This window comes from Hemibagrus wyckioides, linkage group LG13 (genome assembly GCF_019097595.1).
Source record: "Hemibagrus wyckioides isolate EC202008001 linkage group LG13, SWU_Hwy_1.0, whole genome shotgun sequence".
Lineage (NCBI taxonomy): Eukaryota > Metazoa > Chordata > Actinopteri > Siluriformes > Bagridae > Hemibagrus > Hemibagrus wyckioides.
This window is the reverse complement of record NC_080722.1, coordinates 6,740,612-6,754,883: the sequence shown is the minus strand read 5'-3', so window position 1 is coordinate 6,754,883 and position 14,272 is coordinate 6,740,612. Positions and strand designations below refer to the sequence as shown.

At 38.1% G+C, this 14,272-nt stretch overlaps 1 protein-coding gene across 22 annotated transcripts in view; it reads left to right on the top strand.

Annotated features, from left to right (window-relative positions):
- The window catches only part of ryr2a (ryanodine receptor 2a (cardiac)), a 170,352-nt gene extending 158,056 nt beyond the window's left edge, over positions 1-12,296 (top strand). For all 22 annotated transcript variants that reach the window (XM_058406215.1, XM_058406216.1, XM_058406204.1 and 19 more), the window contains 5 exons: positions 5,808-5,964; positions 6,103-6,167; positions 6,697-6,797; positions 8,928-8,979; positions 9,446-12,296. In XM_058406215.1, coding sequence (XP_058262198.1) covers positions 5,808-5,964; positions 6,103-6,167; positions 6,697-6,797; positions 8,928-8,979; positions 9,446-9,541 — 471 coding nt within the window. In that variant the 3' untranslated portion in view covers positions 9,542-12,296. The remainder of the gene's footprint in view (positions 1-5,807; positions 5,965-6,102; positions 6,168-6,696; positions 6,798-8,927; positions 8,980-9,445) is intronic.
- The last annotated feature ends 1,976 nt before the right edge of the window (positions 12,297-14,272 follow it).

Here is a 14,272-nt window from a genome sequence, read left to right as displayed (position 1 = left end):
CTTGGCAAAGTTATTTACAGAGCTTTCATTTTCCCTTCCCACAAGTATAACAGGATGAATCTCAGCCATTTGCCAAATATGTTTTATGAAAAAAAAAAAATATGCTTGGCATTGGCAAAGATTGTTCCTTCAGAAACAGTTATAAGCTTGTCTACATGTCCGTGCGTGTCAGTGTCTGCATTGCCGTGCTAATTCACCTTAAAGGCAACTTTGATGACTTGACTCTGAGGCATGTCAGAGCAGGACAGAAAGTGTAATCAGTGTATAAACATTAAGCCTACTGACACTTTTAGAACGATGCTGTACAAACAACGACATAAAAAAACTGTTACTAGCTCAGATCTTGAATTGATTGACGTGACTTGGGTCCGAAACGGATAAGGTTCATAGGAGAGCTGTAATGTGGACCAAGAACTGCACCTTGCTATAACCCGAGACTACCTGTAGGTGTAGGAGGTGGTCTGAGTTATTTTGCACTAGACGTTCAGGGTTCAGGAAAAAAATTGAACTTATTTTGACTCACTATAATATGACTCACTATAACGGGAATGAAAAATGTAATAATATATGATATTAATAATTATAAACAAGACCTGAATCTTATTTTAGCTGAGGGATTTTTTACATCTCATGCAATGTGTGATTAATTATTGATTAGTTTATTTTTTGTTAATTTATGGTTGATGGTGTTCTCAGTCCCTGATCTAGTGAAGTAACATGAGGATGTTTTTGACTCCAAAGCTTGTTTGTAAGTCTCTCTGGTAAATGGGGTAAACGTAATAAACATGAGATATGAATGTTCAGTAATCCATGCAAATTTGATGATTTAAAGTTAAACAGTTTTGTCAGTCGTCTTATGCATAAATTTACCCAGGAGCACAAGTAGGACACTAACCTGTTTTTGTAAACGCTTGTATGGTCTGCTCATATCCAGCTTGATAAATGAGACCACTTGCTGGTATACTTGTGTGTTTATTCTGCTGTGATTGTTTCAATGCACAGTCTGTCATTTTTATAAGTGTTCCCACAGCGGTTCTGGCTAGCTAGTTTCTTCACCTCAGGTTTCTGTTGATGTTGTTTTTGGCCCTGAATTGAGCTCCACTCTTAAGATGAACAGAGCAGCTCAGCTTTACCCCTTTGTATATTTAGATTTGAGTTCAGCATATTTATTTGCTATAAAATGTTGTAGGCTGTTAGAACTAATGATTAGATTGCATTTTATGAGCTATCAAAAACCAGATTTTATTTACACAGTACCATGTGTAGTGTAATGCTTTTACAACTGTCCATGGATAAAGAGTCAAGAGTCAAAAATATTCAAATAAAATAAGATAGAATAATATGGAAATAAAATGCAAATTGCTGCACAATAAAATGGGAAGCCATATTTATAAAATCTAGGAAAATATAGCATGTGAATACAATTACAGACTATCTACTGTATTTATTCAGTTGATTCCATATTTTAAAATACATCACTGACCTTTGCAAATGACTGCCCGCAAAGAGAAGAGAGGGGAAAAAAAAAATTGTAAATAAACAAAAAACATTACCTGTATTGTGAAGAGAAGTGGCATTGCTCTCACCACAATCAAGCCCGCAGCAATCACACTGCAAACTTACAGAAAAATAAAACCAAAGGATAAAGTGACCAAACCACTGCATGATCCCAACCACCTCAACACCACCATCCACACAGTGAGGACACGCTGGTGGGCAGTGCTGGTTCAAAAGAAATCCCACACATAACCTAGAAGAAACAACAGAAAAAAAGTCTAATGCACAGTAAGTCAAGGAAAAGAAACAACCAGTCAGTATTATGTAGCCGTTATCCTCATCTCAGTTTTTCATGTTTCCAAATTCTCCCGTACCAAACAATTCCAAACACAAGATTAAACACAAAGGTAATGGGAAAATGAAACAAAATAAATCGTATCTCCACATCCCTGTAAGGGAAAACACAGACTATTAAACAATGAAAACTTACCATATTCTGTGTAAAAACTAGAATCATTTAAAACTAACATTAAAAGACACAATACATCTAACATCTGTTATTATTGCTTGTAAAGCACCATTAAAACAAATCCATAACAACAAATATATCAAATAATAAAACTACTACCTTCTTAAAACATTATATCTTTATATATAGCATTGTATCTTCTACTCTTGCGTTACTCGTCCACTAGCGCTCCTCAGAGCACTGCATGGCATATAATACTCAGCATTTAATCATATTCCACCAACATGTGATTGCATGTTCAATAGCTTTATAAGAGTCTTACGCTGTATCAGAATCTGCCACGAAATCCATTCATATGTCATCAAGGGTGAAAGCGCACAGGAAGCAACAGAGCAAACGAAACTTGCAACTTCCTTTAATACTGCTAAGGCTACTGCTATGGGCTTTGTAGTGGGGATGTGGTAGCTTAGTGTTCAAGGTGCTGGGCTGTTGATCAGAAGGTTGTGAGTTCAAATCCCAGATCCACCAAGCTAGCAAGACCCTTAAGTTTCTTAGTTGTATAAAATGAGATAAGGGTGTCAGAAATGTAAATACAGGTCCAGCAAATTTATTCTAAAAAGCTACAGATACACTATTACCTGCCATGTGCTTTTTTCCATGTGATTAAAGAAAATAATGCCAAAATCGATCATATACTTGTGTTAAAAATTTTGCTGTCGGGGTAAAAGGGATGTCACCATCTTTTTCGCAGTGCTAATTCACCTCAAATGCAAATTCGCTCAAATCAGTATATTGTTCAGTTCATCTTAGTTTATTGATGAATTGATGATTTGAATCTGGCATCAGAGCAAGAGAAGCTGTATACCGAGTGTAGCTATAATACATTACGACTAATAAACCTTTATGGTAAAGCTGTCCAAACACTGACATGAAAAACTTCCAATAGAGTAGAATGTGATTGACATGAGTTAGCGGGCTTTCTCACACTGCTAAATTAGTTCGAAACAGATTTGCATGGAAAATAGTTAATGTAAAAACTGTCATGTGGACTGAGAATCGCACCTTGGTCCCGAACCTGAAAACTGCCTCTAGGTCTAAGAGGTGGTCTGAGCTGTGTTGCACTGGAGCCGCGACTTCCAGGCTTATGATCACAATTTTGCATATGTTCAGGAAGTATAATAACCTCTGCGCGTGTTTTAGCCGATGGCAACATCATTAGTTTTCACAACATGCATGTACCATGAGTGACAGGGGAACGCTGTGGGACATGGAATAGATGTACTGTACATAATATTTCAATAAAATCATTTTTAAAAAACATGGTGTTCCCCCATGCGTGTTTTCTGATGACAAATGGACCAGAGTTTGATAGAATCAAGGGAGCCTGAAACCAGACCAATGCTGCAGGGGGTGCTGGGTGCAATCACACTTGGATTTAGACCACAGCAAATGTGTCCAGTGTGAAACCACCGTATAATTGTGTCTTATAATATTTCAAATATCCTTCTTTTCGATCTGCACTCACCATTATGATTCAGCACAATATCTCGTCCATGCTGGATCCAAACTGCCGATGGCTTTCGGTATCCATCTTTCTCTATCGGTTTCTTTTTCTCTCTCAATCTCAGTGTATCTCCTATTAAGGACAGACAGTGTGTGTTTCTGTGCTCCAGTGGAGGGGTTGGACATCCACTAGAAAAGGAAGCACAGGCTCATGTGCAATGACGACCAGTGCCTCTAGCTGCAAAAAGCCTTCTGGTCCCTGTGTGTGTGTGGGTGTGTGTTTGGCTGTGTGTATCTGAACAGAGTGTATATAATGCTCAGAATGTCATTTTCATGCTACTACAAAATGTTCAGGCTTCAGTCATATTCAGCTGAGGAGGAACTGTCAAAACACAAGCCAACATGGAAGTACACGTTTACATTATTAAAATGCTAATGCATTTAATGCTTGGTGAAGATAAATGTTCTTATATATTTATTTAAAAGCATACAAAAGGTCACACCTGAACAGAACAGGCTACTGCAATTAAAGCGAGACTAATATGAAATAGGGGTCGTCAGATAATCAGGCAAGAGTTGAACAGGATTAGGACACTAACTAATAACGCTAAGGCTAGAACAGGAACTAATACAACAAAAGCACATGGTACTGTTTCCATGGAGCCGTGATGTGCAGTGAGGGAGTGTATGGACAGGATAGTGACAGGTGGCTATTATGTGTGCATACAGTGCCTTGTGAGAGTATACATCCCTCCTGGTGTTTTTCCTGTTTTGTTGCATCACGGCCTGATATTAAAATTAGATCTTCATTTGCGTTTTATGTAATGGACCTTAGAAAATAGTTCAAATTGTCTCAGTATCTTAAAATACCTTGAAAATATGAAAACGTTGTGAGTGCATATGTATTCAACCATTTTGAAACCCTAAATAAGATCTGGTTCCACCAATTAAGTCACATAATTAGTTGATTAAGGTTCACCTGTGTGCAGTCAACATGTCACATAAAGTGAGTATAAATAACCCTGTTCTGAAAGGCCACTGGGTCTAGCAATATGAAGACCAAGGAGCGCTACAAAGTTGTGGAGAATTTCAGATCAGGTTTAGGGTCTAAAAAATCCCACAGAGCATCATGAAATCCATTATAGCAAAATGGAAGGAACCTAGAACCACTAAAAACCTAACAAAAGAAGGCTGCTCACCAAAACTGACAGACTGGGAAAGCAGAGCATTATTCAGAGATTCAAAAAGACGCCAGAAATAACACTAAAGAAGCTGCAAAGATCCACAAAGTGGGGCTTTATGGAAGAATGGCAAGAAATAAAAGCCATAGCTTTAAGAAGAAAAAAAAATACACATTTGGATTTCGTCAAAAGCCGACTCCCCAGATAGATGGAAGAAGATGAGACTAAAATTGAGCTCTTTGTTCATCATGGGAAACGCCATGTATGGCGCAAACCCAACATCATCATCACCCTAAGAACACCAGTCCCACAGTGAAGCATGGTGATGGCAGCATTATGCTGTGGGGATGCTTTTCATCAGCAGAGACTGGAAATCTGGTTGAAAGGAAGATGCATGGAATGGATAAATACCAGGGAAGAGAACCTCTTTTAGTCTGCCAGAGTTTTGAGACCAGGATAGAGGGAAACATTTAAATGTCTTGGCATGACCCCCATTCATACACCCTAAAATATTGTAAGTGTGCATAAGTATTCACCCCACATGTTGTTTAAATCAAGTGGTACAAACCCCCTAAAAAGGTTATAATGCAACAAAATAGAAGGAAAAAAAACACATGAAGCCATTGTTTACACACATAATGGCCACCTGCTACTATCCCATCCTCTATACACTCCCTCACTCCACATTTGTAGGATAATTGTTCAGTGTCTTGCAGACAGACAGATAAATAGGAAAGATATTTTCCTAAAGTCATTTTCTTAAGTGTTTGCTAATTATATCTCCCCTTTTAGAACCGCTGTGTTTTCTGTTACTACACTCCAGTCATTTGCTCGGCAGTATCGACGACAGAGTCACGTAAAGTTCACTCGATTTCACATTTAATTGACGCCCTACAATCCAAACTATCCAGTCGTTAGCAAAGCCGGAGAAGTGTCTGCACGTTTAAGAGCAAGGGTTAGGTTAAAGAAGCTCATTGTAAGTTGTGTTACATATTCCATCTGATGATGTGCTGTTGGAAAGAAGCGTAAACTGACTACATTATTGTTACTTCTTCCATAGAAGTATGTCTATTTATTTTTATCTTTACTTGTGTATGTGCACATTTGATTTTGTGTGTGTGTGTGTGTGTGTGTGTGTATGTGTGTTATGCTGGCAGTGTTACATGTTCCACATGTACGTGGGCGTACGCGCGGGTGGTGGCATCGGCGATCAGATTGAGGATCCTGCAGGTGACGAATATGAGATTTACCGCATCATCTTCGACATCACCTTCTTCTTCTTTGTCATCGTCATCCTCCTCGCCATCATTCAGGGTGAGACAAAGTGCATGTGAAATATACTGGATAATAACAGTGATCACTGCTGAAATGATAAGAATAACATTTATTAGTCTGCATGATGAAGGAGACTCTGTGTGTGTGTGTGTGTGTGTGTGTGTGTGTGTGTGATAGGTCTGATCATTGATGCATTTGGTGAGCTGAGAGACCAGCAGGAACAAGTGAAGGAGGATATGGAGGTGAGTGTACACACACACACACACACACACACACACACACACACACATAGTATAGGTGAAGCAAAATTATTTGTTTTACCTCTCCACTGTAGAAACTTAACATCACTTCTTGGCTGTCCATTAAATTTGTTTCTAATTGCGTCTTCAGTGGGCGATATATCTCCTCTCGCCTCTGGCTAATGGATTCCAGCTGCTTCACTGAAGAGTCACTGCACAGTCCATGTGCCTCTGATAAAGAGCCTTTACAAAATATGTGTTTTAACAAAGCATTACCTCTGTCTAATAACCATAATTACTGGCTGCATCACTGCATTGACATTTTTTTGGTTTCTATGACACCGGTTTTTTGTTGTTTTTTTTCCATATACAACTGAGTGTCATTTGCTTTGAGGTTGGACCGAATATTTGCTTTGAATATGGTGGAACACAGAGCTCGTTAGAAAATGTGTGCTATGATATTGCACATCGTCCATAACTGTGTATTTCCTTATGTACAGTGCGTGACATTGTGTTTTGGTTTCTCACGCAGACTAAGTGTTTCATCTGTGGGATTGGAAACGACTATTTCGACACAGTCCCTCACGGCTTCGAAACACACACCTTACAGGAGCACAACTTGGCAAACTATCTGTGAGTACTCTTTATATGTGGGGTGTGTGTGTGTGTGTGTGTGGTGAGAGAAAAAGATATACATAAGCTGTATAACATATTTTTATGGTAATAGCAACAATGGGCTGTGTGTGAGAGTGTGTGTGTTCTAAAGAGATGCACACAACAGAAAGCTGCACACCTTCTTGACGAACATCGTGTGCTTAAGGGAGCAACAGCATGGTGTCTAACAGTGTAGTTAGAGACTGTTTGTGAAGAATTTTATTATAAAACTACAGCAAATGAGCCTACCGAGAGAGTGATGACACATAACATAACAGCATGAGGCAATAAGAATGTGTAAGAACTCTCTAAAGAGCTGTCCTGCAGCGAGGAAGACCCTTGCTGTGTGAGGAAGAGTTGTGTTAATTACCTGCTTCCTCTGTATCTGCGTGTGTCGTAACCACGTACACAGCTCAGACCAGGGAAACAGATGCTTTCTGCCATTCACACACAAGCTTCATTTGATTTTTGGAAATAAACATAAAAATAAAATGACTGAAACTCATTCAGATGGCAGAGCCCAGTTCATGGGTAAAAGTGACCTTAATCTGTTTTCATTTTATTTAAAGTGTGAACACAGTACATTAGATTTCTTTCAGCAGCATGTTCATGTGTAATCTATATGTACACTACTAGTCAAAAGTTTGGACACACCTTTTAATTCAATGTTTTTTGTTTAGGGATTTATTTTCTACATTCTAGAACAATACTGGAGATTTCAAAACTATGAAATAACACACATGGACTTCAGTAATCCATATGTAATGACAACAAAAAACAGTCAGTTGTTATTTTAAGACACGAAGGTCAGGTGTTCTGGAATAGTTCTTGCAAGAACAGTATTGTCAAGTGCATTTGCAAAACCCATCAAGCACCATGATGAAACTGGCTCACATGAAGACCATCCCAGTAAAGCAAGACCAAAACTTACCTCTGCTCACCTCAGATTAGAGCCGTTATGAAGGCTTTACAGAGCATCAGTAGCAGACATATCTCAATATCAACTGTTCAGAGAACATTATAGTGTATTTCGGCCGCCTTCAGCATTGTTTTACAATGTAGAAAGAAATAAACATCAGGAAAGACCATGGAATTAGAAGGTGTGTCCAAACTTTTGACTGGTAGTATATATATATATATATATATATATATATATATATAGGAATCCACCTTTGTCAGTGCAGTCATAACCTCTACATACTTTTTCATAGATTTTTTCATTGTCACCTCAATTAGTGTCTTGCCTGATTGCATCCACGTTCCACTTTATTCTTCCACCACTGCTGGTTCTTTGTCTCCACAAAAGAAGCCATTATGACTTCACTGAAAGTTACAATTACAATCTTGGCCTCCTTTTTTTCACTCTGCATATATAATGATTCCCTAGAAATGTATAAGCCAGACTTCTTAACAATAAGTTAATAAAATATACCATTTATATAGTTTTATAGATTGATTCTGATTGGTCAGAGGGTTGATTTTTTTAGTACAGCAGCTCTGACAATAGTTCTGTGTAATTAATTACAGTGCTTGTTTAATATATTATCATTTCTATATATTACATTTAAAAAAAAAGGATGTGTAATCGTCGATATGGTCAAATTTTCAGACAGAACTAGTTGCCTTTTTATGCCTTTGATTTATAAAGAGAGATTTGATAGCGTCTATTATGTAACCGGATCACAGGCGCTAAATTACAGATATTCCATGACATTAAATGTAACTGTAATATAACATATAATAAATAACATATGGTATAAAAGGAATGATAGATTAGACAGATTCAGCACATGCTTATACACATTTTCCTTAAACAGTATTTCCAGTATTATTAAAGAGTTATTAAACAGTATTATTAAAGTGTTCCATATTTTCCTTCCTTTTAACAGTTTACTCTCTTAATAACATTAGGGAAAAAACCCAGAAAGAAATCATGCCTCAGAAACAGGAAACTGTCCTCCATGACTCTGAATAGTGCACTTACGTTGAGCTTAAAATCCTCTGATTGAACAGGGTTTTTTTCCCAGTTTATCAGACGGGCAGTGTGCCAGAATGCAGCTATGCTGATTTTTATGTTAATGGATTTCCATTTATTTATTTATTTTTCAGATTTTTTGTGATGTATCTCATTAATAAGGATGAAACGGAGCACACAGGCCAGGTAATCTACCAGTTCATCAGCTATCAATCACACAGTCTCCTCACGCTCTCTCTCTCTCTCTCTCTCTCTCTCTCTCTCTGATGCTGCTATCTGTGGTGTAAACTCATTTTGTGATTTTTTTTTCCTCTCCTTGATTTTTTTTCCCCCCACTCTCTCTCGATCAAACGATTAACTTCCAAATCTGTACCTTCAGCTATGGATCTGACTTTATTGTTATTTTCCTTATCATTTTTTTCTTTCTTTGTGTTTATGCTGTTAACCTTCATACTTTGTTCTACCTTGGATGACACAAAAAGTAGTCTTAACTTAAAATCATTCTCCCAACCTCTTCTGACAGAACAATAGGCATAACAGATTCTTCTCTAGTTTCAAATAAATCATCACTCGTAATCCTCAGCCAGCGTGTTGTCTAAATCATGCAGTTTCATTTCCTGTCATTCATTACTTCCTCTGTTGTCTGCTACAGGAGTCCTATGTTTGGAAAATGTACCAGGAGCGCTGCTGGGAATTCTTCCCGGCCGGAGACTGCTTCCGCAAACAATATGAGGACCAGCTCAACTAATACACACGCACACATACACACGTACACACACACACACACACACACATGCACGCACAGACTCCAGTCCCTTGGACTTTGTTTCTCTGGGACCTACGTGGAGGAGGACACAGTTTAGTTTGGAAAGCGTTTGAGATTTTTAACATGTTTGAACTGTTCCCAAAAGCTACTGGGACACAAAGAGAGAGAGATAGATAGAAAGAGAGAGAGAGAGAGCCTGAACGCTTCTCCATTCTACATTTGCTTTATTAAACCCATAAAGACGAGCAAAAACAGAAAGAGAGAGAGATGGGACAAGAACGAGAGGGAGAGCAAGAGGTGGACGGATGATGTAAAAGGAAGAGACGGTGGAGGGAAGACATCTCGCTCATTCTTGGTCTCTTTATTTGTTTGGCAGGATGAACTGATGAGTGCATGGATGGATGGATACTAAAGAAAGACAGGCACCATGATATTGGCCAGGGGCAACAGAAGGGACACAGTGCCTTACCAAGCAAAGGGTGAGCTATGCAAGCTGCGAGAGAGAGAGGGAGCACAGAGGGAGAGAGGTGAATAGATAGACATAGAAGCAGATAGAGGGAAGTCAAGAGGGCTATAATAGGTGCAATGTACTGCTAGTGTAGGTATATAATTAGGTGTGTGTGGGTGTGTGTGTGTGTGCGTGTGGAGAGACAAAATGGAATTGTATGACAGTAAGTAGAAATACTTGTAAGGCTGTGTTCACAATGTGTTTTCACACTTTCCCACAACCACTAGCCAGAGCTGTATCTCCTACAGCAAATGTGCTGAATAAACCTTTCTTCACCCTACCAGGTTGCAGGTCAGGGGCAAGTGCAAACAGCCAAGAGAGAGGGCACAACCATATAACTGACTGTATAAGACCTGAGGTACCACTGTAATATTTAATAACAGCAACAATAATAATAATAATAGATCTAGACAACTAACTAATTGTGGCAGTATGGTGGATCTGATACATTAGCTGAAACACCCACCTGGTTATCTATATTGCCTTTTTGCACGTGAGCCAACTTAAATAATTTAATTAAGCTTACCAGGCATAAAACACAAAGCATTCATTAAATCAGAAAGAGGAAATATAAATAACAAAAAGGACATACTTATTGGCTTTGTGACAACAAACACACATTAACTCACAATTATCCATTCAACAAAGCATTGCTCGTCTGTGCCAGCCTCTGAAATCATTTTGCCTGCTCGTGACATGTTGCGAAGCCCAATGACAAATAGGCTATAATTTAATGTTTACATCTTTGTCTTGGCAGCACTCTAATGTCCATTGAGAACCCGCCTGTTGAATCGTCCTGAATTAAACAAAAGATACGGTGTTACATATGGCTAACTAGCCAACATTAGGTTATCAGTGCACTAGCTGAACATAAACAAATCTACTGGTAGTTATCTAGTATTTGTGGCCTTTCTCTCACCTCAAAATTGGCTATACAGAATTGTTCCTTGGTGTAAATGTGTGTGTGTGATTATAGCCTCTGGATCCGCTGACCAGGACAAAAATAGTTAATGAAGAGGAATGAAAGATATTTACTAAGTATTATATACAGTAAGGTATTAAAATAAATGATATAATGAATTCAGCCATTCTTTATCTTCATATCAACACAAAATGTAGTCAGTTTTTTTTTTTTCTGTATAAAAAGCACATGGTGTGAACACAGCCTAAGATCATATAAAGTGCTTCAGTATAAAGCCATGGAGTTTGTGTTGGGTATAAAAAGAAAGAGAGAGCTTGTAACCTGTCAGGATTACTGTTAGGTTTTTCATTTCAGCCCCGCCTCACCCTTTCCTACAGCATTTCTATGTTTGTTTGGTTTTTTTTGTTTTTTCCTTTCTTTCTTTCTTTCTTTCTTTCTTTTTTTTCTTTCGGTAATGCATTTATGCAACAGCAGAGTTAACTCTTTATATACAAATTCTAGAAATCTAAGAAAAAAAATGTTTCATTTTTGCATGTTTATTATGCAAGTTTAAGACGAACGTTTGAAAAATTAAAAAGACGCAAAACTATCTACGGTCACACTGACACTTTTATAGGTTTAAGATTATTTACGATATCTCTATGCTACCCGAGTGTTGTGGGCTTTCTTGTGTATTACCAGCCACTGTCATTAGCCGAGGAGCCGCTTCGGTCCAGGCTTCCTCAAGACACTGTAGGAACACGCATCTCCATCTGAATGGACTACGCTAATGCTAAAGCGATGCTCATCCACAGAAGCCAAATCATCTGAGTCAACTGTGTGAAGCTCAGAGATCTTCTAAACAGGACGTCAGTCAATTTCTAACACGAATGACCTCGCATTACATCCCAGGAGTCAAAGCTTATATTACTATCTGACTATTGGATTTGTGTATCATCCAATCAAATATCGATTACTATAACGTCACATCTCCAAAACCATCGCTGCATTGTTTCTTTTCCGTACCCTGTTCCACTGACCATGAAGAAAGCGCTTTTCTTATTTGTCACACAAAATAATGTGAAAACCATTGCAATAACGACAACATTGGCTCGAGCCAATCTATAAAAGTGGAATTTTACTCATGTAAAGAATTTTGATAACAAACATCATGGGAAAAAAAAAAAACCTCATAGGAAAATAATCTGTTACAACTGAGTGTGCTGTTCAGAGTTGTGAATACATAACTGTGTGTTAAACCTGTAAAGGAAACTCAAACACAACAATGGACTTGCATGATTTTGAAAAATAAATGCTTATTTATTGAAGGGTGTTGGGCACGCATCTTCTTCCAGTAACTGCATTTTATAAACCATGTCCTCAGTGGTTCACATATTTTATATGACATTTCTGAAGCAAAGAAATTCTTCAGTCTGTTTTCCCTCGCCTTACATTTAACTCCTTCTAACCATTACATGTTTGGTGGCTGAAATTTGCTTTGATTATTTTTGCTCGAAGGTGTAACATGGGAGGTTTAAGCAAAAATCAAGTAAAGGAGCTGTAAAGTGTGATTTCTACCAAAAGCACAACAAAAACACCAATAGGATCAAGACACAGTCACAGCACCATTAACATATAAAAATATATTAGAATAAACGGATAGGTGTCGAAACAAGGAATAATCTCAGATGTAATATAACTAAGTTCCCAATGAGACAATGAAACACCAGATTATAAATATTCAGAGAAATTATTCAGGGAAAAACATGAAGACAGTGGACAGGTGGAGACAGAACCAAGACAAGAAATTCTTTGGAAACTGGAACGCCCTGACAGAATGAAAAAACATGGCAATAATTAAAAGTTTACAGCTACAAAATTTGACAAAGGTTTTTAATTGAATTAAATTTAATTAGACATGATAGTAATAATAAATGTTTTATTTAATAATTCTATTGAAATGATTTCATCTGGCCTAACGATGAAAGACTTAAATCATACTGTATTTATAGCCTTGATATTATTGCAAACATGATTCATGGCTTGCTTTTATTCAGTGTTGATTAGCATCTTATTGCCTTGAATCATCTCCACCATCCTTACATCCTTATTGCCTAAAAAAAGCTCCCTGTATCCGATGCTCTTTTTTGAATGCCTGAGAAAAAAATAATAACTCAAGACAGCCTCTTGTAATTTTTTTCAGCTCTGAGACATCCTTTTGTCAGTGTCACACAGTGTTAAAGCTATACGCTAGTACTTAATAATTCCATATGTTTTCAAACTGTGTGACAATTTCTTAAAGGATGCCTATAAGCTTCCATTACTTGTTAGCTATGTTAGTCTAATAAGTTTAAAACTAATCAAGCAAGCTTTGGACACCAAACACGGACACTCTGGACAACAAGTATATATTGAACTTCAACAAATAAACACACTAATGGCTGAAGATCTACTGTCTCTGGTGCTCAGACTGAGAAAAGTCACCAACATTCATATGATACCATGAGTCCTGCTTAAACACTATCCATTTTTGCCATGATATCTCTGTAACAAACTGCTGTTCAGATATTTGGAGTTCAGTGGAATATCATTTCCTTGAGATGTACTGTCTGACATTGGAGCGGTTTAGACCTGCTGTGCTCAATGCCTAAAATACAGCACAATTCTGTGATTTTCTCCATCTGGCATGCCTGCTTTGATCCTGTAGGTTTGGTAGCCATGCTGGACTCCATATATACAGAATCACTGCTGGAATCGCTTCAGTCTAAACATTGCACAGTTGCTTTGTGATAAAGGTTTCGCCCCAACCTGTGACTTCCAAGTCTGTGTGGTGTGAAGATTATGTGGCGTTTCCATCTATTCAACAAATCACTCTAATCTGGAGTGATCTGAAATCTGCTTCTGCTGTTGGGCACAAACCTTTCGGGCCGCTTACCTCCGTCTTATCTAATGCTGGGTAGTTTATCTCGAGATGTGAAAAAGTGTTTGCTCAGCTTTTTAAGATGCCTGACACTTCCATTAGCTCAGCGGTTAATCCCAGCACTCAGCTGGCAGCTAAATCAATAGCAACACTCTGATCATATCTACCTGTCACACCCGTGTCTGCACACAACTTCAGAAGTTCTATCATACAACGCTAATGATCCTCAACCCACAAAGTCATCACACGACCTCCATGTAAAGCTACTGTCTCGCTCATAGTCATCTGATTACTAACTGAACTCACCGGCTGCACTGCTCCTGTGTTATGTTGCAAAGTCTTACTCCAGCTCTGTGCCTGTGACAAATCCAAGCCTTTGTTATC